The 24630-nt window shown below is 43.6% G+C and overlaps 1 protein-coding gene across 2 annotated transcripts in view; it reads left to right on the forward strand.

Moving 5' to 3' along the window:
- The window catches only part of SRGAP3 (SLIT-ROBO Rho GTPase activating protein 3), a 274924-nt gene that overhangs the window by 108013 nt on the left and 142281 nt on the right, over positions 1-24630 (forward strand). For both annotated transcript variants that reach the window (XM_036737985.1, XM_036737984.1), the window contains exon 2: positions 14849-15041. In XM_036737985.1, coding sequence (XP_036593880.1) covers positions 14849-15041 — 193 coding nt within the window. The remainder of the gene's footprint in view (positions 1-14848; positions 15042-24630) is intronic.

The following is a 24630-nucleotide window of genomic DNA, read 5'->3' on the forward strand; positions in this document are numbered from 1 at the left end:
TCTCCATATGATCAGATGTGGTCACTGTCATAGGGATGGTTAATCTAGCTTCAGTTCTGTTCAGAATATCAAATGATTTACACAAAAATGATATCCGCGTCTGGTCTAGGGAACCGAATCCTGGGCTTAGCAGCTACAAGAGGCCCCAGAGGTCATCAGAGAAGCAAATTGGCTTAATAGACAAGGAAGATTGGATTCAAATTCTGTGAACTAGCTATGTGACCATGGGCAAGTCACTTAATTAAGCCCTCTAGTTTCCTTGCCTGTAAAATAGGGATAATAACACCTGAGTTGATTCCTAAACCATAGGATTTTTGTGAGGCTCGGATGCAATAGCATATGTGAAATACATGTCGATATCAGTCATTATCTACTGTATTTTCCTCCTTTTACAGATGAGCAAATTGAGGCCTAGAGGGCCAAGATCAGAGAAGTAGCAAGTGGCAGACCCATGCTAGGCAGGGAGTGGTGTCGTGGAAGGAGTCTTGGATTCCGAACCAGATGTGTTACTTACTACCCATGTGTCTTTGGGCTTCACTTTCCTCATCTATAAAGTGAGAGGTTTAAACTAACAAGATAATCATAACTGGCGTGGAAGCAGCAAGATGATATGGCGGTTAGAATGCTAGACCTAGAATCCAGAAGACCTGAATTCAGATCCTGCCTCAGATGCTTATTAGCTGCGTGATCGTGGGCAAATCACTGAATTTTACAACCTCAGTTTTCTCATATAGAAAATGGGAATAATAGCTCCTACCTCACCTGATTGTTATCAGGATAAAATAAGTGCCGACAGATACAAAGTAATTCCTGTTACTACCTCCTTTGGACAATTCATTTCACCATTCTAGGCTGAATTTCCTTATCTGTGAAATGAGGGGTTTAGGGTTAGATGAGCTTGCGGGACCAAGCTTAGTCTGTTATCATTCCTCCGTTATATTGATGAGGAGGCCCAGGGTTAAGTGCCTTGCCTATGGTAACATGGTGAGCTAGCAGCAGACTGGGGCTAGGACCCAAGTCTCCTACCTCCCAATGCAGTGCTTGTTCTGCTATATTATATATAGCTAATAAACATGAGATTTTTTTTCTTTTGCAGTAATAGGACCCAAGACATGAAATATGAGCTGGCCTGAGAGTCTCATATTGTTAAAAAGACAGAGAGATTTATTTTGGGGTAATAAGTGCTAGGTATGAGCTCAAGTGTAAAGGATTGGACTTCAGCCCAACTGTTGAAATTTGGTAAGACAGGGGGGCCTGGGGGTGGGAGGGGGATGCTTATGTTGAAGAAATCCCAACCTTCCCCCTTTCTGTTGGCCCACCACCAATGGTATGCGTGGTAGTCATGCTAACGTAATACTGCAAGCAGTGCTTATACAGCAATCCTGTTTTATGTTAAGGACAAAGTAGCATAATCAATATATGACATATGCACATCATTTTATTACCTACCATAAATTTGTTGGCTGAAAACCAAACCATTAAGCAGAATTCAAATGTGAGCCATTGACCAGATCCCAAACTGCAAGTGATGATCTTACACCTTTTCCTGAGGACTTTTCTGTGAGTTTGTTTGACTTGGCATTCATCTATGGTTTTTTTTTTTCTGCTTCCATTTCCCTCAGTCTTAAAGGTACAGTGAAGTAGTATAGTAGTAGATAGAGTGCTGCTTAGACTTGGAGTCTCGAAGACCTGGGTTCTCATCCTGCCTCTGAAACATACTAGCTATGTGACCTTTAACCTTTTACCTAATATGTCAGTGCTCCAGGCAAGTCTCTAGGGACTCATCTGCTGAATCACAGAGATGGTGGAAGGTGTTGTCACACCAGGAGATCCCCATGCTCCTGCTGAAATTATCAATCTTTTCTCTTTTTGCCTGTTTCTTGTATCTTAGCATTATTCATTTCCCCCCAAAAGTCAGAGACTTTTTAAAAAAAAATCTTTGCGAAGATGGTGAACTGGTGGATGACCTAACTTGGCCCCATGGATAGGGAAGGAGCTCTTTGAGCATCTAGCAAAGGTGGACGTGCTCAGGTGATAACATCCCGATTCCATAAGATTGAGAACAGAATTGACAAGAGTTGTTAAAACCCTAGTTGTTGTTTTTGGAAAACCCTTGGAAGTTTTTTTTAAAAAGTGTGTGGGTGGGATGGGGTGGAAATTGAGCCTGGAAATTTGATCTATATTGGCTTAGCTTTAATTCTTCTGAAGATATTGGAACAAATTGTCAAAAAAAAAAATTTGCCATCAGTGGCCAACATGCCAAGACAAGGTATTGATAATAAGCCACATGGTGTCCAGAAGAGTAAATCATTCATCCTGTTGTAATTTCTTTCTATTACAGTGTCAGGCCTCCTTGATAGATGGAAGCTATTGACATAATCTATTTGGACTTCCCTAAAGCTAGTGACCCCATTTCACGGGACATTCTTATCAATAGGTCAGGGAAATTCAGTCTGCATCATATTACTGTCAGTCATTCTCAAAGAGCATCAGTCACTCTTATAGCTGGTTGGTGCTAATGAGGTCAAGGCCGTGGGTTGATTCCCATCCAGGCTAGTTAACTTCACATGAAGAAAAACTCTTGTTTCACAATTCCAGGCTGTCTGATCACAGCCAACTCTGTAGCAGATGTGTGCCTTTGGCAACAATGGGGATGGAGTCAGAGAGTGTGAATGACTCAGGGCAGTCCATCTTTGCTAATGGTAAAACCAACTAAAGTCTGTTTTCTGCTGACTGAAGGAAATCAATAGCATCATAGAATTATAAAATTTCTAAGTCATCATTATGGCTTTCTCCCTGAGGGCTGTAGAGTCATGTAAGGGCCCTAGGTCAACCATGCTAGTTGATAGAGCCAGGACTTGAAACCAGATCTCTTGACTCTTGGTCTAGTGGTCTCTGTTGTACTGGAAAAGAGCATAGCAACAGTCCAGCAATCCCAGGGGAGATGTTGGCTAAGGGCATGTGGTGGTTATAAGTGGTCTTATTCTTGGTAATGGATGGATTTGAGCTTGGTCTCATTAAGCCTATACACAACGTAGAGTGAACAAGAGTTGCTTTTTTCCCTCCCTGGGCCTGTTATTTCATTGGTGTGGGGTAACTCTTTGTGTGGAAGTTCCCTTTACCATGGCAGATCAGCAACATTTCTGCAACCTACACTTTTAGAGAGTTGCCTCAGGCACTCAGAAGTCAAGCAGCTTGCCAAGGGTCCCCCAGCTAGCAGGTATAAGAGGTAGGGCTTGAACCGGAATGCTCCTGACCCCAAGGCAATCCTCTGTCTACCATAGCACGCTCCCTTCTTAGAGACACCATAGGAAGCATCTACAAGGTGAAGAGTCCTGTCTGTGGAGAAGGGAAGATTGTTTGGAGATGCTGGCTCTTTCCTACATCTGTGATTTCTCTGCAATCTTGCTTTGAAAATTAGTCCAAAAAGATTCTTTTCAGTTTGATGACTATTTCCTGCCTATAGCATTTCCATATTACTCTGGTTATACCTTTGGTGAGTTGCCTCTAGGTCAAATTATGATATTGCTGAAGATTGTGGTAAGCTATTCCTGTCTCCTCTCTTCTCCTCTCCCCTCCTCTCCTTTTGTCTGCCCTTCTCCCTCTCCCTCTCCCTCTCCTCCTCCCCCTCCCACTCTCCTCTCTCTTCTTCTTCACTCTCTCCCCTCTCCCTTCCCCTGTCCTCTCTTCCCTCTCCTTCCCTGTCCTGTCCCTCCCTCCCCTGCCTCCCCTCCTATCTCCTCTTATTTCCTCTCCTCTCCTTCTTCCTCATTCTCTCCCTCCCTTCCTTCCACCACTCTCTATCTCCATCATTCTCTCTCTTTCTCCACCCGTTTCCTCATTCATCTATGACACTCATGGCTTTTTGGTGTCAGCTAACTTAATTCACACTGAAGTCTAAGGGTCTTTATGTGCTCTTTCAACTGTGGAGTGTTTATGTTTTCAAAGAAGATACAGCATAGGGGAATGCTTAATTCAAAGAAACGAATGGTAGAAATCCAGGCATCAGGAACAGGCCAGTGGGGGTGCTTATTTTGGACAAGGCAGGGTCCTTTCATTTGTGCCATGTGGTTGGCCACCTCTTTTTCCTTCTGGGTTCCTGAGCATGACGGTTCCCAAGCATCCCATGCCCCACCCAGCTGCTGCTCTTACCCCTTGGACCACTGGCACCAAGGCTTTCAGGGCAGGAATAAGCCTATGGTGAGTTCTACTTTTGCTGCGCCCCCTACATGGGCCATGATTAGAATTCTCATTGGTCTCTGCGCCTTTAAAGTCAAAATGAGGAGCATCACTGAGCATGCTCTCTCTCTCTCACTCTTCTTAAAGCAACTTTATGTGAAATGAATCAGTACAAGGAAAAAAATTAATCAGGGCCTCTAAAGTTTGATTAGTATGACTCCACATAGAATCTTTGAATCGGAAAGAACACAAAAATGTCCTTCATCCTTCCGTCTCTCTTTCTTCAAGCTGAGCAGCACTTACTCTTTATCCCACTTCTTAAGGATATAGCATATGCTGTCTTCCCAGCTAGTAAGCAAGCCCCTGGAGGGTGTGGAGTGTGCCATAGCTCTTGCTGGATCTTTAACATGTGCCCTGTACATGGGATCCAAGATTTAGAGTTACAAGTGACCTCACCGACCATCTCTTCCAGGAGCCCTTAATCTTGGACTCCTGTGACAGTCATTCTGGTGAGGCACTTCTCAAAATCCTATTTTTTTAAAATTCACAACAGAAGGAAATGCTAAGTAATAGAGGTGAATGAAAATAAAGATGTAATTACTTTCCTATCCACATTTACAGTCTCCCCTCCCCCCACTGTAAATCTATTACTGACTTCTTGGAGGGGATGTCTGTGGGCCTCAGGAATTAAGAATTCCTGGTCTAGTCCAATTCCTTCCTTGACATATGTCATGTGTTAGAACAACACTACGATGGAGGCAGGGCTGGTGTTATAATTCTTTAATGATAAAGAAACTGGGTCTCAGAGAGGGTAAGCAACTAGTTGAGGGTCACACAGCTAATAAGTAAGTAGGAAGTGTCAGAGCTGGAACTAGAGACCAGGTGTCCTGACTCCTAGTTCAGTGTGTTTTTTGTTTTTTTATGGTTTAGCTTTTCATGTGTATACATCATGTTTCCTCAATTAGACTGAATGCCTTTTGAGGGTGGGAACAAAGTCTATACAGTGTGTGTGTGTGTGTGTGTGTGTGTGTGTGTGTGTGTGTAACTCACAGAGCCTAGCACCTTGATACATGGTAGCTACTGAATAAATGTTTGCTGAATGAATGAATGAATGAAACAGCAGTTGCCTCGGTAGTTGTTTAACAGCTTTGAATGGGTATTGCTACCTGAGCTTGAGAAACATTCACCATGGGTATAAGGGTGGTCGGGAAAAGCAAGAAGAGTGTCTTCAGCCATCAGGCCCAGCTGGAAATTTAGTATTAATGAATTCTGATCTCTTCCCCATTTAAATGCATCTGGCCCTTCAGGGACCATCGGGCAGCAAAGCCTCATATCACTCTAGTAATGAAATTGATCACACCCCACTTTAACTCTGCATCTCTGTGAGCGGCCTAAGCGTCAGCCTTCCAGCTTGTTCCTTGCTCTCCGACCCCTTCTGGAAGGAGTGTGGGCAACCCCTTGCTAGCTTCCCGATGCTGCACAATCAATGCCATTTGGACAGGGCTCCTAATTGCAGTGGTCTTGGTGCTGTGGGGAATTCCCCTCCCAACCTTTTTCCTCAGAGACCTGCTGCCCAACTAAGCAGGGGGCAGTGAGGGGTTTGAAGGGCTGGGTTATCTGCTTCCTGATCACTGTGGGAAGTGGGGAATTGCTCTTTATCCCAGCCCTAAATCCATGGATTAGACCACAGCTCACTTCCTAGAGTATGGGGAATAATATTTATAAAAAGCACTTAGCACGATGCCTGGCACATGACAAGCACTATATAAACACGTATTCTCTCCTTCCCCTCCCTCTCTCCCTCTCGCAGTGGGAAAGTTTCTCATTTCTCTTATCTGTCATCATCATCATCGTCATCTTCATCAGTCACCACCACCACCATCATTATAGTACTTATTATATGACATATAGTATTTATTATATAACAAGATTATTATTTAAAAAGCAGTCATGTTTTATATTGCATTGAGGGCCCCTATGGAAAGAGGAGGGGAAATTCCAAGCAGTTCATTTAGCTCCTCAGTAGCTAAAGGAAAGCTGGAATGGGAGAGTCATTTGCCCTTCTTGGGCCTCAGTTTCCTCATCTGTAAAATGAGGAAATTGGACTAGATGACCTCCAAAGTCCTACCGGGCTCTAGACCTACAATCCTATGAGCCTATGGAAGGTGAAAGAACTGACCGAAATGACATCCTGTGGGGAGAATGATGAGCCCTTTACATTGTGGGGCAGCAGAAAAAGAACATTGGAGAAGGGAGTCAGAAGACTTGGTTGTGCCAGTCACTGTCTGTGCAGTAGTGTAGAAGCCGCTCAAACCCTCCGGGTCTCAGTTTTCTCATGTAGAAAATGAGAGTGTCGAGTTGGCTGACCTCTTAGGACCCTTCGAGCTCTAAATCCATGAGCCTTTGCTAAGTTCCTTCCCGGATCTTAAGTCTATGATCCTATTATCTCTAAGGCCTCTTCCAGCTCTGTCATTGGATGAATGGTTTTTGAAATTAAAGTTGGTTAAAGGGGGAGTGAAAAAACAAACAAACAAACAAAAAACCAGAGGTGGTGAGGACAGTGTTAGACCGAGAATAGGTGTTTAATAAATGTCAGTTTCTTATGGTGCACCTGGTGCATCTATTACATGTCACGTTGGCTTAGAGAGAGAGAGACGGACAGACACAGACACGGAGGGACAGACAGAAACAGGGAGGAGAATGGAGGGGGGAGGGAGGAGAGAGACAGGAGAGAATGAAGAGAGGGAGAGACAAAGAGAGGAGGGGAGAAGAGAGGGGGGAGGGAGAGAGAGAGAGAGAATATGATGCCTTGTGTTAGCTCAGCTTTGCAAACCTGTTTGCTATCAGTTCCTGAAAAAAGAAAAGATGAGAAAAGAAAAAAGCCAAGCAGGAACTGGAACAGAATTGATTAAGCTCCCAACTTCCCTGATGCTCTGAGCTCTGAGATGTGGCTTGGGTTTCCAGAGGAGCAGGAGTGGGGGAGGGGGGCAGGTGGGAGGAAGGGAGGGGAGTGTGGGGGAGATTTTTGGCCAACCCCGGCTGCCTCTCCATGGGAGCTGGGGCGAGTGGCCTCCAGCTGAAAGGAAGCCTGTGGAGGGCGGGGGAGGGGGTTGGGAGGGAGCCCCCCGAAAGCTTTCATCGGCTCCCCGTTGCTAGAGAAACGGCTTCTTTTGTCTGTGTATGCTTGGAGCAGCTGCTGCTTTCAGAGCTGGGGCCCTTCTCACGGAGGGGAGATTGTGTGCAGTCAATGCGGGGGAAGGAGGCCAGGGCCAGAGTGGGCCCCCAGTGAAAAGGCCAGTGGGAACACAGGCTATTCACCCTGCTCTGGTTGGGAGGCCTGGCTGCTGAGAGGGAGGGGGCTTCTGGAGCCCTTCCCGCTGAGTCTCTGATGAAATTAACAGCCTGCCCTGGGAGCAAACCCTGGCTCCTATCCTGCTGCCTTGGGCCTTCGCTCCTTCCTCCCTCCCTCCCTCCTCATCCCCACATTTAGATCCTTTCTATTGTCCCTCCTCTGGCTTTCCGTCTCTAGGCTATAAGATGGGAGCGATGGAAGAGGGCAGGGCAGAAAGAGGGAAGTAAATATGCTGGGTTCCAAGACTGAAGTGGGAGTGGCCATAGTAAATCACATTGTAAGATTGGGGTTTGTATTTGGGAAGAGCTTCGGATCCATTGTAGCGCTGGCTTTGTAGGATGGTAGATGCAGAGCCGCAGGGGACTTTAGACGTCATCTGGTCCAACCCTCTAATGCAGACGAGGAAAGTGAGACCCAGAGAAGTTAAAGGATTTGCATAATGGTGTGGGGGTTTTTTTGGGGGGAGGGGAGGGGTGGTGATTATTGCCCAAGCCTTGGAATAAAGAGCTGGGTGGAGCAAACTGTCCTTAACAATCTCCCTATCCCCCCTTGGGTCACTGAAATTCTCATTTTACTCCTTTGGATTAAACTATTAAATGATTCAAACTGGTTAAAAAGTGCAAAGGTGGTCTATACAGGTAATAGATTAAGCCATTATAAGCCATTCTTGCCTTGGCTGAGTGTTAGTTGATCAGATTAACTACTGGAGAAGGGCTCTGAGGGAACAGAACATAGGACAGTCTTGATGGTGGAGAGGGCACTGACCTGGGTGGCGGCCGGGGGTTCCATTTTGGTTCAGTAGATGAAGCATTAGACTTGGAGTCAGGTAAACCTGGGTTCAGTTTTTGCCTCAACTTCTTGCTATCTGTGTAACCCTAAGTAAATCACCCATCCTTTTCCAGCCTCAGTTTCCTCATTGGTAAAATGGAGATTAACAACAAGTCAGCAGGCATTTATGTTGAACTCAGTTCTGCCATGATCAGAGCTCCTTCCTGGGGTGTATTTGGTCAGATGGGAAGTGCAGAATATGCCATGTAAAAGAATGAGGACTTAGGAAATGGTGGCCAACTTCTCCAGGTGCGTCTGCTGAATGTTGGCAGCAGCTCAGTTGGCTTAGTACAGAGTGGACAGCTTCTCCACTACAGCCCTGTCCAGCATTCCCAAGGCCAAGCTAATGGACAGAATTCTGTGGGGCTCAGGCCCCAGGGCCTGGTGGAGAGCAGGGCCTTTGGCCCCTACATAGACTTGGTCCCTAAGTTGCAGAAGGAGCAAGTGAATGAAATAATGGATTACACTTTAAATTTCTTTAGCATAATGTACTTTTTCTATAGCCTTTCCATATTGATTCTCTTCCTTTGTCATCCTAACCCTGGGTGAGCTGGGAAGGTAAAGTCTGAATAGAGGCCACATTTTTCTCCCAGATTCTGGCTTGTCTAAAACGCAAATGTGGCCTGATTGGTATTACTTTTCAGTACTGACACATATTTTCCATTCAAAGGGATAACAATAACTGCCACTTACATAGCACTTTAAGGTTTGTAAAACACTTTATCTACTTTGCCTCATTGGGACGGGCCTCTCAACAACCCTTTTGGATTAGTGCTCCAGGTATTTTCTCCATTTCATATATAGGAAAACAGGCTCAGAAAAGTCAAAAGACTTGCAGAGAACCATGTAGTTAGTTAGTGTCTGAGGCAGGATTTTTAATCTCAGTATTTCTAATTTTTCAGCCTGTACGATGAGACATGGAAATGTCAGTTGTTTCGGAGAGGAAGGGAGCAGGAGAGGATGGGTGAGGGGGAGAGAGGAGGTTCATATTGTTATCCTGGGGCAAATGACCTTTAGGTCTGTGCTAATTATAGATAGCTCTGTGGAGAAGTTTGGGGACAGTAAGTTCTTCCTGACTTGGCAGAGAAGTAGGGGAAGACCATATAAAAAAAATTCCCCAAATCAATAATAATTAGAAATACAAATTAAAACAATTCTGAGATTCTCCTTTGTATTCATCAGATTGCAAAGATGGTAAAAGGGTAAAATAACCATTGTTGGAGGGGTTGAGAGAGAAGAGTCACATGGATGGACTCTTGGTGGAACCACAAGTTGGTTTAACCACTGTGGAAAAGAGTCGCAACTATAACCTCACAATGACTAACATGAGTCGCCCCCTTGGTTCAGTGGTGCTATTATTAGGTATATATCCCTCAGAGATTAAGAAAAGAGGGGAATATACTCGAGAATATTTGTAGCAGCACATTTTGTAGCAACAAATACTTAGAAATGAAATAGGTGCCAATGACCAAGTGAATCATTAGTCAATCAGTAAACATTTATTAAGCCCCAGCAATATGCCAGGCAATGTTTTAAGCACTGGGGATGCCAAGAAAAGTCCCTGCTCTCAAGGAGCTCACAGCCTAATGGGGAAGACAATATGCAAACAATTACATACGAACTATATACAAAATAAATTGGAGATAATCAGAGGGAAGGTATGTGAAGGTCATGGAATAACAGGAAATAGAGAACAATATTGTTTCATAACAAATGATACATATGATGACTTCAGAGAAACATAGGAAGACTTCTATGAACTGATGTAGAGGGAAATAAGCAGAACCAGAAGAAAAATTTACATAATTAGACTGAGAGTAATATGAATGAAAACAATTTTGAAAGACCATGGTAACTCCCATCAAAGACACAGACGGTGATGACTTCAAGATAAAGAGGATAAAACATTGTTTCTGCCTCTTGACAGAGATAATGGACTTGAGGTGCAGGATGAAATATTCTCAAATGTGATCAATGTATTGATTTGTTTCTCTGGATTACATATTTATTTATTTTGTATGCAAAAGAGCTTCTCTCGGGTGGGTGATAGTAGGTTATTAGGTAGTGACAGATATAAAAAAGACCATCAATAAAACATTTTTAAATGCACTGAAGAAAAAAAATATAGAAATAGGCACAAAGAAGTTTCATTTTACTACTTTGTTAAATTCAAAATATTTTATATACGTAAATACATATTCACTCTAATGCGGTTGTAACAAAATTGCTGTATTTGTGCGTGCTTCTGTACTTTCTGGTTTTCTTTTGTGTATCTATTATATTTATATATATATATACACACACACACACACACACACACACACACACACACACATATATATATGTATCTAGTAGATATGTATCTATGTATCTACTAGATATATGTGACCCTGGTTAAGTCACTTCACCTCCATCTGCCTTAGTTTCTCCATCTTTAAAATGGAGATGATAATAGTATCTAAAACCCAGGGTTGTTGTCAGGATCAAATGAAGTAATGTGTAAAGTGCTTTGCAAACATTAAAATACTATGTTAAGATCAAATGAAATAATTAATCATCATTTACTCAACGCCTACTATGTGCCAGGTACTGTGCTAACTGCTGGGGATATGAAGAAAGACAAAATACAGTCCCAGCTCTCAAGGAAAACAAAATCTATTGAAGCACATTGCAACTTTAAAGTGTTATAGTGTTGTTAGTTATGAGCATTATGATGGTGATGGTGGTGATGGTGGTGATGATGGTGATGATGGTGATGATGATGATGATGGTGATGATGGTGATGGTGATGATGATGATGATGGTGATGATGGTGATGATGATGATGATGGTGATGGTGGTGATGATGGTGATGATGATGATGGTGATGGTGGTGATGATGGTGATGATGATGATGATAATGATGATAGTGGTGGTGGTGATGGTGATAATGATGATGATGGTGGTGGTGATGGTGATAATGATGGTGGTGGTGGTGGTGATGGTGATGATGGTGAATAACGCTGATGATGATGGTGGTGGTGGTGGTGATGGTGATGATGGTGAATAACGCTGATGATGATGGTGGTGTTGGTGGTGGTGATGGTGATGATGGTGATAACGATGATGATGGTGGTGGTGGTGGTGATGGTGATGATGATGATGGTGGTGGTGATGATGGTGGTGATGGTGGTGGTGGTGGTGATGGTGATAATGATGATGGTGGTGGTGGTGGTGGTGGTGATGGTGATGATGGTGAATAACGCTGATGATGGTGGTGGTGATGGTGATGATGGTGATAGCGATGATGGTGGTGGTGGTGATGGTGATGATGATGATGGTGGTGGGTGGTGGTGGTGGTGGTGGTGATGATGGTGGTGATGGTGATGATGGTGATGATGATGATGGTGATAATGATGGTGGTGGTGGTGGTGGTGGTGATGATGGTGATGATGATGGTGATGATGGTGATGATGGTGGTGATGGTGGTGATGGTGATAATGGTGGTGGTGGTGGTGGTGGTGGTGGTGGTGGTGGTGGTGGTGGTGATGATGGTGATGATGGTGATAATGATGATGGTGGTGGTGGTGATGATGATGGTGATGATGGTGATAACGATGGTGATGATGGTGATAACGATGATGGTGGTGGTGGTGGTGGTGATGATGGTGATGATGGTGATAACGATGATGATGATGATGATGATGATGACAGCAGTGGCTACAACAACATTGGGCCATAGCTAAAACTGTGAAATTTAGGGACCAGGATAAAATCCATGTTCCATTCAATTTATTTCCCTTTACCCCCTGTTTATATGGGAATGGGATAGTGGAGGCCCAGTTTAATAGTAACTTATGTGATGAAGATCTGGGATTTTCTCAATATATAACCATAATGCAGACCACCAATGGGATGAAGTGGTTAAAAAAGCTCTCGAATGTTCAAGCTACAAAAGGTGACAGTCCCCTGCCTTCTGCCCTGATCGGACAACACCTAGTGTAATGTCAGTCAATCATCAGCATTAATTAAGTACTTACTGTCTTCTGGGCACTGTGTTAAATATTGTGTGTTTGGATTTGAGATCTCCATTCTTCTCTCTCTCAGTCTTTATCTTTATCTTGTTTATACCTAGTTGTTTGCATGTTGTCTCCCCCATTAGACTATGGGCAGGACTGTCTTTGCCATTCCTTGTTATCCCCAGCACTTGGCACAATGTTTGGCACGTAGTAAACACTTAATAAATAATAATTGACTGACTAAATTTATAATCCTCAGGTCCTACTGTACCAGCTCTAAGGATTTATGAGCCTTCTAGAGGCTGGCCACTATAGGTACCCAGAAATTAAAACTGAGATAATCCCTGTCCAGGTTAGGAGATGATCCCAGAGTGTGTTTAGAGATCCTTAAACTCTAATTATTTTCACTGCAGGCCCTTTCCCCCCTGGGTTTTGGAGAAGTGTGTAGTCTCCTAGTCTCATGTTCTTTCTGCTATACTATTCTGAATTTCAAATAAGGATAACATAGTCACCTAGATTATATTTTGCATGCCAACCTGAAGTATTGTCTCTTTTCCTCTAAGACATTCCTTTCTAAGAGTGTAACCACTGAATCTACCTTATTTGTGTGTTAATTATTTAGTTATCTTAATAGAGAGAGCTATGTGGTCCATCTCCTCTAGGACTGTGGCTCTGCTCCCTGCCAGGAGCACTAAGAGATGGGAATGATTGAGTAGCTATCAGCTGCAAAGGGCTGAGATTGGATGTTTTCAAACCATCCTAGTCTCTCTGTCTCTCATTTCATCTGTGTGAGGAAGTCTCTGGTGTGGAAACTCCATCTACCAATGCAGGTCAACACCCACTCTGTAATTTATAGTCTTAAAGACGTGAGAACATGAGAGATCAAATGTTGTATACGTGGTCACAAAGCTAGTGTGTGTCAGGCAGGACTTGGATCCATTTGACTCCCAGGTAACTCTCTCTCCACTCAACCATACTGCCTCCCCAGCTTTTCTCAGTCACCCATTACAGGGTTGGGCTAGTTGACTCCTCAGGTTTCTAGAAACCTTAACATCCTAAGATTCTCCAGCCATTGGTGACATTCTGCCCACACATATCCTTAGCCCATGGAATTAACTCTAAAACCTTGGTCGGGTGTGCTTTCTCCTCACTAGGAACCATTAGCTATTCTAGGCCCCACTTGTCATGTGTCCATTCCGTAAAGGCAGGTACATTGAGATGTCCCCTGCCCAGAGCTGGGCCGAGGTCCAGGCTAGATAGGCAGCTGTTAAGGGTACAACATACAGGAAGATGCAGAATGAGGAACATTTTTTTCAAGGGACTTTTTTTTTTATTAAGCATCCATATTTTTAGTGGCAGAAAATTCTGCCTTCTGGCTATGTTGGTATTTATTTTGTGACAAGTCAAGTTGCATATGTTACAGTTAAGACTCAAGGCCTTGGGTGGATGGTAACATTTAGACAAGGCAATTTAAAATCTTATCTAGTGTTCACAAAGCCTTGTGCTCTTTGTATTTGTTTCATATTTGCTTCCAAGCTCCTGGAGGTTAGAAGCCATGACCATTTCGTGGGATTCTTGTGGGCTGTCCTATAGGCACAGAATCATCCTCAGTTGGACAGCAGCAGCAGCAATGGTAGTGATGATGGTGGTGGTGGTGGTAGTAGTGGTATTAATTAATAATAATAATGATAATAATGAAAGCTAGCATTTAATTGTGTGAGGCCTTTTGAGATATTTATATGTAGGCAAGACTTTTCCTGATATTCTAGAAATTCAGAGCATTAGTTTATTTCCAAATGGAACTTTAATTAGGAATTTTTAGGCCCAGGGCAACGCACCACAAACCATGCCCAGGGCAAGAAGAACAAAAAATATTCTCCCTTGGGAGCAGGGATTGGAGCATCACCATGTGGTGGGGAGATAGAAGCCTAGGACACTGGCAAAAAGCTGAGAAATGGGAGAACGTAGAAGTTTTATTCTTGCTACTTGGATAATGAGCTTTGTTTGTGGGTTGCTGTGGCAAATTCTGTCAGTGCTCTCTAAATTCGATACCCTGTGATTCAGCCCTGATTACTGAACTCTCGTTATAGCATTGATTCAACAAATGTTTATGGAGGGTCTTATATGGGCTCAGTTTTGTGCAAAGCATTGGGGAAAGATGGAATATAAGGCACAATCTGGTCTTGAGGCAGATGCTTTGAGTATTTTTAAGAGGACTTGGAAAAATGCATCCAGAGAGAACAAACAGAGTGGTAAAGGGTCTGGAAAATCTGGCATATGATGAATGGTGGAAGGAACCGGGGGTCCTTAGCCTGGAGAAAAGAAGACTTTTTTGGGTAGGAATGACAGCTGGCTTGAATATTCAAAGGACTAAAGCCCCTCGAGGGGTTTGGGTGGGGCAGAGAAGACCTATCTACAGTCACATGTAACCAACAGTGCCTGTGGCTCCCCAACACTAGCCTAATGCTCCCCTTTCTTGCTTTGCCTGCAGAAATCCGGACTCAGTTGGCAGAGCAGTTTAAATGCCTGGAGCAGCAGTCTGAGTCAAGGCTCCAGCTGCTGCAGGACCTCCAGGAGTTCTTCCGAAGAAAGGCAGAGATTGAACTCGAGTATTCCCGCAGCCTGGAGAAACTGGCCGAGCGTTTCTCCTCCAAGATCCGAGGCTCCCGAGAACACCAGTTCAAGTAAGCTTGGGGGCCACACTTGCTGTGGCCTCAGTTTCCTCTTCTTTAAAGTAATGGGTTGGACTGACACCACTACTGATGTTGCTATTGCTAGTAGCTCACACTTAGTACTTAACTTTTTTTAAAAAATAAGTTTTTATTTATATCTATTTTTACATCACTCTAATTCTCTCCGGTATCCCTCCTCCTCCCAGAAAGCCAACTCATATAACAAATAGTATTTTTTAAAGACAAAAAAAGAGAAAAAATCAGCATAACTGATCAGTATGTTGATAGAGTCTGAAAATATGGGCAATGTGAAACATCTGTGGGCCTTTACCTCTTTGAAGGGTGGATTTGGGAGTGTCTTCTCATGTATCATCTTTCCAGTCATGCGTCTTTATAATTTTGCAACATTCACTCTTTATTTTGTGTATGTCTGTGGTTTTTCTTTCCATTTACATTGTTGTAGTCATTGTGTGTATTGTTTGCTTGGCTCTGTTTACTTCATTCTGCATCAGTTGATAGAGATCTTTCCATGCTTCTCTGGACTCATCACTCACATCATTTCTTACAGCACAATAATATTCCATTACATTTACATACCACAGTTTGCTTAACCCTTCCTTAATCAATGGACATCGGCATTGTTTCTAATTTTTTGCTGTTACAAAATATGATGCTATGAATATTTTGGTGTGTGAGGGGATTTTTTTTTCTTATGGCTTCCCTGGGGCATAAATCTAGTATTGGAATCTCTGGGTCACATTTAAAGAATTTTCTGCAAAGCAATCCTATGAAATTGAGAGCATAGTATGGTAGATAGGACACTGAACTTGAAGCTGGGAAGATTTGGGTTTAGTCCAGCCTCAGACATCTACTAGTTGTGGGCAAATCACTCAACCCCTCTGTGCTTCAGTTTTCTTATTTGTGGAAGGGATGGGACCAGATGGGTTCTAAGGTCCCTTCAGCTCTAAATCTATGATCTTATCATCCTACAGGGTAGATAATCAGAGGTAACTGACTTTGCTAAGCGTTGAATAGGCAGTTATGAGAAACAGTGCCAGGCCTGGAGTCAGGAAGCCCTGAGTCTGAATTTGGCCTTGGACACTTAACTAGCTGGTGTGAGCCTGGGCAAGTCATTTAACATCCGTGTGCCTCAATTTCCCCATCTTTAAAATAGGGATAATAATAGCACCTACCTCCTAAGGTTGTTTTGAGGATAAATTAAAATTATGCTGGTGAAGTGCTTTGCTAACCTTAGAGCACTTTAGAAATTCTAGCTATTATTTTTATTATATATTTTTAGAGCCCTGTAATTAAGAATTGGTTCTTAAAGAGATCCAAAAAGAGGCTCACTGCTATTACATTTGAATTTAAGTTTTTTGCCAGTTGGGATTGTTTCATTCTTTACGTTGTATTCCCAGTGCCTAGCACAGTGCTTGGCACCTAGTAGGTGCCTAATAAATCCTTGTTGATTGATTCCACCTGTTTTCAGGAGGGCCCATCTCATCCCTTTTCCATTTTGGCTGTGAATAAACCATCTTGCTTCAGTGCCTGGCCTGGGTGCTGAGCTTCTCTGTCTCCTCCGCCTCTTAACTCCATCTGGTTTGGGCACCAAACCTGGCAGGTTTTGAGAACTGTAGAAGCAAAGCCTTTTGGCTTCTGCCCCCTCCCCACCCCTAGATGTGTAGGCAGGATGCTGCTAACCACATTCTTGCTGTATTTATCCTTGGAGTTCCTCACTGTAATTACTCTCCCCCTTCTAATTCATTCTCTCTCCTCCAATCACTCAGCCTAGAGTTTCTTCTCCTTCCCTCTTCCTCTCTCCATTGACCGGCCCTCAACCACAGGGTCAGGGTGACTTCCCTCCTTCCGCACCAACCCACCCCCCCACAAGATTTAGACCATTGCATTGTCTGTGTATCATCCTCTTGGTCTGGTCTCAAACTGCCTTCAGCTGCTCCTACCTTACATTCAGGGAGGGGCCTTCCTTCTCCTCTGATTGCCAAGGGGCCTCAGAGTCTTTTAGCCTTAATTCACATATGGATTTCTAAGGGTTTCATTTATGCTGAATTTGTCTCTCCAGCTAAACCATCAACTCTGTGAAGCAGGGACTTCAGCTTATATTCCTCCTATGTATCCCACAGTGCCTGGCATTCAAGTCAATTAAACAAGTCTTTTTTTTAAAGTACTGACTATGTGACAGATACTGGGCTACGTTTTGGGGACAAAAAGTCAAAAATGAAGCATTTTCCTCATGAGCAGTCTGTGTAGCAGTTAGACGACATCGTACATAGGGTGCTGGACTGGGACCCTGGGCAAGTCACTTCACCTTGCTTCTGGGCCTCAGTTTCCTTATCTGTAAAATAGATAATAATTGCATCTATCTCCTAGGGCTACTGTGAGGATACAGTGAGATAATGTATGTAAAGTGTTTTGCAGACCCTAAAATGCAATGTAAATGTTAGCTGTCATTATTATTATCCTTGTAACATCCCTGACAGGTAGGTAGGCATTGTTATCCTCATTTTACAGACGAAGAAACCAAGGCAGACAAAGGTTAAGTGACTTACCCAGGGTCACACAACTAGTGAGCATCTAAGGCCATATTTGAACTTAGGTCTTCCTGATTGCCTCCAAAGATAAGTAAGGGGACTCTAAGAGAGCACTTAGTTTCCCTTGAAGACTTTAAACCACCAGGTCCAGATAAACAATGTCTTTGTCGGCTGAAAAAACTTGTTGATATTTGGAAGATCCTAGGGGATGGGAGAGGTCCCACAAGATTGTAGAATGGCAAATGTCCCCATGTTCAAAAAAAGGAAGGGAACAGAGTGTGCAAACCAATGAGTCAATAAGCTTAATTTCAATTCCTCAGAAAACTCTAGAACAGATCATTAAAGAGTTGGCTGATGAATGTCTAGAAAGGAAAATGGTGGTTACAAAAAGCCAATCTGGCTTCATCAAGAACAGGTCATGCCAGACTAACTTCATTTCCATTTCTGGCATGGTTGATAGGCTGCTTGATTGGAGAAAGGGAGTGCTGTGGCTCTGGATAAAATATCTCATCCTATTTTTGTGGAGAAGATGGAAGTAGGTGATATATGCAATTTCATGAATTGAAAATGGGTGGGATGCCTGGACTCAAAGAGCTGAGTATCTTGGAGGTTTGTGCCAGCCCTGTGCTATTTAATATTTTCATCAATGACTTGGATAAAGGCATAGTGATGGCATAGTCATCACCTTTGCAGAGTACACAAAGCTGGGAAGGAACAGCTGACACATTGGAAGAGTCAGGCTCCAAAGAGGTCTTGAGTAGCTGGAATGTTGTTAGGTCGAATAAGATGAACTTCGGTAGGATGAATGTGAAGACATATACCTGGGTCCCAAAAATCAGCTTCACAGGAAACTGAAGACACTTAGCCTGAAGATGCAAAGATTGGGTGGGTGGGTGGGCAGGGTGGCACATGATAATGGTCTTCGAACATTTGAAAGGGCTGTCAGGTGGAAGAAGGATTTTACTTGTTCTGTTTGGCCCCAGAGGGCATTGACAAGAGCGATGGATGGAAGCTGCAAAGAGGCAGATTCAGGTTTCATGTCAGGAAAACCTTCATAATTAGAACTGTACAAAATAGAATGGACTGCCCATCAGAGAGCATGGTTTTTCCCACCTTGGATATTTTGAAGTGGAGGTCTTTTTATTTATAGGTTGGACTAGATCAGGGCCTTGTAAACCTCTTGTGTAAATCCTATAGACTCCTCAGAATGTTTTCTTTTTTTTGTAAAATTCATAATTGACAGAAATGGTAAATTAGCGATTAGTGAAAATAAAGAGGGTTTTTTTTTTCTTCATCTAAGTTCATGGACTCCTCCAAAATCTATCCAGAGATCTCATGGCTGGGAGGGAGTTGTCTGTGAATCCCACGTTAAGAACCTCTGCATTAGATGGATTCTCTCAGCTTCTGGGAGTCTGTGATGCTGTAGCTCCAGAGGACTAGGTATCTAATTAACACTTGGTTGCTGAAGGATTTATTGTGAATTTGTGAGGTCAGGAAAGAGAAAATTGCCCTGGATTTAGAAATGGAGCCCTTCTCTATCTTTGTCTGGGTCAGGGGTCCCAAGTGTGGAATTTCTTAGCGTGGGCTGAGATGAGATTCTCTGAGAAAGATTTTCATATCTTTGTAAACTTGATGGTTTTAGCTTCTGTATAACATATTCTATATTGTTGTTATTCTGAACGGAGCTAAAAGGAGCTCCCAGTGAGGAGTTTCCTCTGAGGATCCAGATGGACAGAGACTCTGCAATTTATAGTCTTAGAGAGTGGCCAGGGGACCATGAGAGATTTAATAACTTGCCCAGGGTCACAGGTTTAGTAAGAATAAGAGTCAGGACTTGAACTCAGGTCTTCCTGATTGAAAGCCCAGTACTCTATGCACTATAATATGTGGCCTCTCATGATGGTATTATATGCTATATTATAATAATATTATCTGCTAATTTTCTCATAATTCCCTGCTAAAGTTCCACCCCACCCCCAACCCTGACCATTGAATTTAAAAGAAGTTCCCCACCCCTCCTCATACATGAGATGGAAATTTTGTAGGAGTCCTGGAACTGGGTTAGCAATATGCAGTAAATGAATGACAATTGAAGAAGTTTCTTTAGAAGCAGCAGAGGTGTGCCTGAGCTTGCAATTCTCTGCCCTATCCCTTCCCAAGGCTTTAGCTCCCTGTTATCTCTGGCCAGAGCTATAACTAGGATGGAGTGACTAGGGCTTTGCATCAGAGCACTGAAATTTATGGGGCGCTTATAGCATTGAAATTTCCTTTAGCAGCACAGAAACCACTATATTGAGCATAATTACTGGTATAATTGAAATATGAACCTACCAGGTGGTACCTTCCCCCACCCCTCCTCACTCCCAGACCCAGGTGAGCTTCTCTTTGGCCTACCTCCACTCTGCTCTCCTTTTTCACATTTCCCTCTGATACTCATGAACATCTGTGTCTTGTGGTCTTTGATCCCTCCCGGTATCCCAGGTCTCTTCCTCTCCTCCTCAGTTGAATTTATCTTGTGTTGTTTGCCATGGACATAGAAATTTTGTAGTTGCAATTCTGACTCTAACCAAGGAAGCTTTGGTTCATTTAAAAAGCATTTGAGTTCATTTTAAAGACTGAATCACAGAAGTCTCTTTGAAATCTTTCCCACCTCCCTGCATGCACCCTCCTCCCTCCCTTCTAGTTTAGTTTTCCTTTAGAGCTCTTGGTCTCCAGGGCCATTCTGATCCTAGAAGGGATTATCTCCAGAGCCAGCATCCCCCAGGCCTTCTTCATGGCCAGGGGCCTGTTTGAAAGGGCGGGGAGGGGAGTGGGGAAAGGGGCTTGGCTGTTTTACCACTTAGTTGTAAATAAAACTTTATTCCTCACCCAGCAATTTAGGTATCTTTTTGAATGGGGAGGGAGAAGAAGATGAAGAGGAGGAAGAAGTAGGGAAAAGATAGGGATGTTGCTGAGTGGGAGGGGGAAGAAAGAAAGGATGGGAGGGAGTCCCCAGCCCATCCTGCAGCCATTAATGAGCTCAGCCAGCTCCTTGTGGGTTCATTAGTTTTGGTCGCCAGATGGAACAGGAGCAGCATCTGGCAGATGGGCAAAGTGGGCTCTGTGACATCCTGTGAATGTCTAATTAGAAGTCCGTTCCAGGCATGTACAGCTAGAGAAGGCCCACTGCATGATGCTAATTCAGTCAGGGCCCAGAGGGTGAGGGCTGCTCAGTGAAGAGTCCAGCGTGGGCCTTTGGATGCCAACTGTCTTTTTAATCTTGAGGGTGGAGAAAGCATGGAGAGATGTTTGATTTGCTGGTGACCAGCCCACAGGTGACCACTCCCTCCACTGAACTCATGGCCTTTCTCTGCTCTATTATTCCTTTTATACTTATTGTATATGCACGGTCTTGTGACTCTCCTCACGTTGGTTAGGTTAGTTGCTCATGTGCTGTGTCTTGCTTCTAACTACTCTGTAAGGCCTTTGAGGACAGAGGTCATTTGTCATGTTTCTCTGTGTTTTCCACTTGGCAGCTCCTGAAAAATAACTTAGAATTTCAGAGAAGGGACCTTCAAAATCATGCTGTCTAACTCCCCTTATGATAAGATGATGTTTCAACAATCCAGCTAGCAGCTTCTGTGGAGGTGTAAGATCCACCAACAACCAGCACCCAGAAAGCTGCCAACATGCTGCAAAAGCACAGGCTCTTTTGATCTGCTTTAGTAAGGAAAGCAATGTTAAGGGGTTGACAAGCTTACTTTAATTCAGTATACAAATATTATTCACTTAGTTCAGGGGAAAAACCAGCACCCTGAACTTCAGAACAAAATACAAACAAATTACAAACATCAACAGACAGACCCAATGCAATTCATAGTTACCAACATCTAGGTTCAGCCTGGGAGCTCAGAACAAGGGCTGGCCCAGAGTCACTCATGCCACCACAGCTCTGGGAAAGAGCTCCAGGGAAGAGAAAGCCAACCCCTGGCTTTATATCTTTTTCAGGGTCAGGGGTGAGTCACACATGTGACTCACTCATGTGACCTAGAATCCTCACAAAGAGGGAGGCGACTTAAACCCACATGGTCTAAGAGCCTCTGCTGTCCAAAACCTATCACTCCAACTCATGTGTAAACTAGGCCCTCCCTTAGTTAGCCCCACCTGGGGCCCCACCTTGGTTACCAAGTCACACCCACATAAGTTTAGCATCTAATTGGGGTTTGGGCCTGGGGCTTAGCACCTAGTAAGACTCAAAGACACTTAATTAATCATTTTAACAGTAAGAAAGTCCCAACTCAATTGATATTACAGATGAGGAAACTGATCCCCTTAGAAGAGAAGTTGCTTGCCAAGGTCACATAGCCAGCTTGTAGCAGAGCTGAGACCAAAGTCGAGGTCTGATTTCTAGGCTTTGGTTTCCATTTCGTTACGCTGCTTCCCATTTGTAAAAAAATCAAAATAATAGCCTACATTTATTGCACACTTGGTTCTCACAACGACCTTATGAGGCAGGTAGGACAAGTATTACTATCTTCATTTTAGAGATGAGCAGACTGAAAAAAGTAAGAAAGAGAAGTAGGAAGGATAAAAAGAAGGAAGGAGAAGTGGAATGAAGGAAGGAAGAAAGGAGGGGAATGAAGAAAGGATGTCATGGAGGAAGGAGGGAAAGAAAGAAGGAGGGATGGAGTGAAAGAAAGAGAAATGAAGGAGGCATGGAAAGAAGGAAGGATGGAATGAAGGAAGGAGAGAAATGAAGGAAGGATGGAATAAAGGAAGGAGGTAAAGAAGGAAAAAAGGAGGGAAAAGGAGGGGGAAAAGAAAGGAAGAAAAGACGGAAAATAGGAAGGAGTGATGGAATGAAGGAAGGAGGGAAAGAAAGGAGGAAGGAAAGAAGGAAGAAAGGGTAGATTGAAAGATGGATAGATAGAGTGATGGAAGGATTGAGGGAAGGAAGGAAAGGAGGGAGGGAAGAAATGTGATTTAGTTATTCTACTAAGTTTAAGAATGACAAGGTTGAACTATGAGTTTTTGATTCTGAAGGAATGTATCAGACAGATCAGACTGATGTCCAGGATGGCAGGCCACAGCTGCTCTCCCTACCCCCACCCCCACCTTGGAGCTGGAGAAAGAAGGACAGAAAGTATAGATCTCTCTATAGACCATACAAGAATGTCCCATTAGCCTACTGGGACATCATCATAGATGTGAGTGCATTGTCAGCTGAAATAATATTAATAATAATAGTGAGAGTAATAACTAGTATTTATACAGTGGTTAAGGTTTGAAAAGCTCTGTACATATGCTGTCTCATTTGCAAGGCCCAGATTATTCTTATGATGAGTTTAACTTGAAAAGGAAAGATTTCAAATAAATGTAGGCAATGAATGTAGGAAGTCAGGTGTGAATTGTGATCGATAGAAGGCTGACTGCAGAGTCAGGAAGATCAAGTCTCCCCTCTGATACATACCATCTGGGTGACCCCAACTTTTCAAGATCATAAATTACAATGATGGAGGAAGTTTCCACCCCAGCAGTTCCTTCCACCAGTGAAATCCCATGTTGAGACCAAAACCCTACCTCATCATCTCAGGGTTTTATAGTGCAGCATTCTTTTCAAACCACTTTCACCTTTGTCATCTGTCTTGATCTGCAGGGCATCTTGGCAAGGGTGCCTCCTAGGATCTACTCTCTCTATATGTACCTGTTTGTTTACATATTGTCTCCCCCATTAGAGGGCACGGATGATTTTTGCTTGCTCTTCCAGCTCTGAATCTACAATCCTAGGATCCCACCTCCAATTCCAGTGTATGATTCGCTCTGTTGTGTTGCCTCTCCCAACTAGGGACCCTTGACATCACCTCACCCTTCAGGAGCTCACGATGATAAACTTCATTTCCTACACGGGACTCCACTTTCCTCAGAGTCACCAAGTTTCAAAGTTGGAAGAAGCCTCATATTCCCGTCTAGTCCAACAAGAACTTATTATTCTTAGTGAGTGGCCATCCAACCTTTGCTTGAAGATATTGGGAGGAAGGGAAGCCCCTGCTTAACAGTCTGAGGCAGCCCATTTCCCAGTGTGGGGAAGTTTTCCCTTCCCTCATGTCTCAGTCTGCATCTTTGCCACCTGTATTCTAGTGCTACCCTCTGGGGCCAAGCAGAAAGTCTGATCCCTCTTCAGATGTTTGAAGGCAGTTATCATGTTTCCACCTAGCCTTCCCTTCTCTATGCTAAACCTCTTCAGTTCCTACAGCTGATCCTAATACACAAACTCCCGGTCCATCACCATCCTGGAGTCCCTCATCTGGATCCTTTCCAGTCTATAATGTCCTTCCTAAAATAGAGCAGCTAGAACTGAACACGATCCCCAGCTGAGGTCTTCGGCCCTGACGATCAGGGCTAAGTATGGTGGTACTCTCAGCTTTCTATTTCTGGGTGTTCTGTTTCTCTTGGTGCAACCCAAGTTTTGTAATTCAATCCTCCTCGTATATGGGGTGGGTCAAACATGGATGGGATCGCACCCCCCTGCATCCCAAACTGGCCCATTCCCATGGTTCCAGGCCATAGGTTAGAGTGGCCTGAGGCTCAGGGCCTCCCTCTCCTGAGTGACTTCAGCGGGTCACTCCTGGTTCATGCCCAGTTGTTCTCTGACTGCCGCCTACAATTTGTGAGCCATTTAGGCACTGGGCCACTTACTCATGTGCCACAGAGCTTTTAAAAAGCAAGAACATCGTTTTTATTGCCTTGGGGGAGGGGGAGCAAGTGGGGGACTGCCCAGTGAATTGATTTTGTAGGCTGATAAATGTTTATAGTCTTCCTGAAGGCTGTTCTAGGTCTCCCACATACTGGAATAACATCCATTGGCATTTCAAAGCAAGGCTTAACTGAGCTTGCATTTATGTCCCTTAAGCAGATTTTAGTTTAACCTGGGAATCAGAGTCCCTTCAATGGAAGTTGCCTTGAACCAGAGAAGTATAAAAAGCATCCGTTTGGGCAGAGGTGTGCTATCATATGTTTAACAACTGTCTGTCCAAGGTGGGACACACACACACATACACCCACACACCCACACA

Source organism: Trichosurus vulpecula, chromosome 9, assembly GCF_011100635.1.
Source record: "Trichosurus vulpecula isolate mTriVul1 chromosome 9, mTriVul1.pri, whole genome shotgun sequence".
In the NCBI taxonomy this organism is placed as follows: Eukaryota; Metazoa; Chordata; class Mammalia; order Diprotodontia; family Phalangeridae; genus Trichosurus; species Trichosurus vulpecula.